This window comes from Trichosurus vulpecula, chromosome 6 (genome assembly GCF_011100635.1).
Source record: "Trichosurus vulpecula isolate mTriVul1 chromosome 6, mTriVul1.pri, whole genome shotgun sequence".
NCBI lineage: Eukaryota > Metazoa > Chordata > Mammalia > Diprotodontia > Phalangeridae > Trichosurus > Trichosurus vulpecula.
Genome location: NC_050578.1, coordinates 262,424,084 through 262,426,603, shown reverse-complemented (window position 1 = coordinate 262,426,603; position 2,520 = coordinate 262,424,084). Strand labels below are relative to the sequence as shown.

At 36.5% G+C, this 2,520-nt stretch overlaps 1 protein-coding gene across 1 annotated transcript; it reads right to left on the bottom strand.

Moving 5' to 3' along the window:
- Nucleotides 1-317: 317 nt before the first annotated feature.
- LOC118853919 (olfactory receptor 5D18-like) lies at nt 318-1,671 on the bottom strand. The gene has a single exon (XM_036764163.1). The coding sequence runs from the start codon at nt 1,669-1,671 to the stop codon at nt 712-714; it is 960 nt and encodes a 319-aa protein (XP_036620058.1). The 3' UTR covers nt 318-711.
- Nucleotides 1,672-2,520: the final 849 nt, after the last annotated feature.

Below are 2,520 nucleotides of genomic sequence, written 5' to 3'. Positions count from 1 at the left end.
TATTCCCTGAAGCCAGTTACATGTAGTGGGCTAGAGGATGTTTTACTCACTTCCTCATCTGTGGTCGTGATTCTTAGATTCAGAGACTTCTATTTCATTGATCTTTTTAGATATATACCTAGCAATAGAATACCTGGACTAAAGGTAAAATCCTGTTTTTTCAGCTTTGTTGGAATAATTCCAAAATGCTTCCCTCAACATAAGTACAAATTCATAGTTCCATCAACAGTGTATTACTATGTCTATTTTTCCACAGCCCCTCCACTATTTACCTTTTTGGTAATCTTTAACACATAATTGTCTGCTCATATCATTTTTCATTTATCAATGGGGAGAATTGCTTTTATTTTTGTAAATCGGAAACATATAGCTATGCATCTATATATCTATATCCTTATCTGTCAATCCATAATCAGTAACATTGGTTGAAATATTTCCCTAATCAATTATTTCCCTTTAAACCTTAGCTTTTTTAAACATTTTATATAAATATACTTTAATTTTTATCTAGTTGAAATTATCCATTTATCTCCCTTAATCCTCTTTACCTATTGCTTGGTCGTGAACATTTTCTTCTATATTAATCTAATAAGCTGTTTTTCCATGTTTCTGTAGTTTGTTATGTGACCTTTTTTCATCCAGGTCATTTATCCAATTAGAGCTTATCACTTGTGAAATGTTGTCTATGGCTTTCTCATTAGAAATTTCTAATTAGTGGGAAATGTTCCCATGAAGAAAAAATTTAATGCCCATTAACTTGATGATTGTTTCTTTTACATCTTTGTTCCTCAGGCTGTAGATTAGAGGATTGAGCATGGGGATTACCACTGTATAAAACACTGAGGCCACTTTGAATGTAAGCTGAGTGTTTTTGAAGTTGGGAACACAATAGAGGAAGATGATGGTCCCATGAAAGATGGTAATAGCCATGAGGTGAGAGGCACATGTGGAGAATGCTTTACGTTGCCCACTGGATGAATTCATCTTCAGAACAGTTACAAAAATGAATACATAAGAGGCCAGGATAATCAAAAGTGTGCTCACTCCATTAAAAGTGGAAGAGATGAAAAGCAGCAACTGGTTGAAATGAGTATCAGAAGAGGAGAGGTTAAGCAGCAATGAGAATTCACAGAAAAAGTGATTAATTGTGTTAGATCCATAAAATGATAACTGGACAGCAGAACACGTGAGTAGGAGGGAACAGACTGTACCCCATGTATAGGATCCAGCTACTAACAGGGCACAAAGCTTCTGCGACATGGCAACTGTATATAGCAAAGGATTGCAAATGGCCATAAAGCGATCATAAGCCATTACCGATAGCAAAAAAGACTCAGTCACCACAAAGGTACCAAAGAAAAAAAATTGTGCCAAACACCCAGAGAAGGAGATGCTTCTGTCCTCTATGAGTAAATCCACCAACATCTTGGGAGTAATGATGGAGGAATAACAAAAATCTACAAAGGACAAGTGGCTGAGGAAAAAGTACATGGGGGTGTGAAGTTTGGGGTTGATTTGGATGATGCCAATCATTCCTAGATTTCCCACCACAGTTATAGAATACATAATTAGGAATACCAGGAAGAGTGGCACTTGAAGGTCTGGGTAATCTGAGAAACCCAAGAGGACAAATGTTGCAACAGAACTCTGGTTTCCCTCACTGGTTACCATGATTCCTGCTGGGGAAAAGAAACAGAAAGTCAGTCCTGAAAAAAATTAAACAAAAAAGAATTAAATGCCTATTCTTTGCCTAGTACTGAGATACTCATTGATGGTATAAAGTAAAAACAAAACAAAATTAAACAAAAAAAAAATTCCTCTGCTTTCATGGAACTGGCAGTCTAATGATTATTTACATAGGTTGAAGATCTCAGGAAGATCCATTGAAATTGATCATGGCTTGTATCCTAATACAAACTAGAACAGGGCTCTCCAACCTTAGGTTTTTATTGTAACAATAAACATTATGTTTTGATTTCCCATTTTAGTGAGAGCTCTGTTGTAGCTAGGCTTTGTCTACTAAAGCATTTACGTAAATTTCTATGCTTGTAGGCAGGCTGCATAAATTGCACTGCAGGCCACATGCAGCCTGTGGGCTGCATTTCGGATGGCCCTGAAATATAGAATTCTCATGGTAGGATCAGAGAATTTAATTGGAAGTTGCAATCAAAGGCTATTGCATCCAATCTTAACCTGAACAAGACTATCCCCTTGACATATCTGACAAGTGGTCAGCCAGCTTTTGCTTGATAATGTCCAGTGAGGGAGAAGCTACTTCCTCCCAAGACAGCCCATTCCACTTTTGGGTGGCTCTAAATGTTAGCACACCACCCTGTCCTTCTCCTTATATTATATCTTTTCAATTTTTAACCATTCTTTCTTGCTTTTACTGTGGTTCTATACAGAAAAACATCAATGATGACAACTACCAGCATTTTTATTGGATGGTAGATATATTTTGAGTAAACCTCAAAGGAAAAGAAATTACAAAGTGAAGGAATGGTTAAGGGAAACATTTAA

What these genes read in the sequence shown, in the direction of transcription:
- LOC118853919 (XM_036764163.1), bottom strand. Translation starts at nt 1,671, where the DNA reads ATGGTAACCAGTGAGGGAAACCAGAGTTCTGTTGCAACATTTGTCCTC.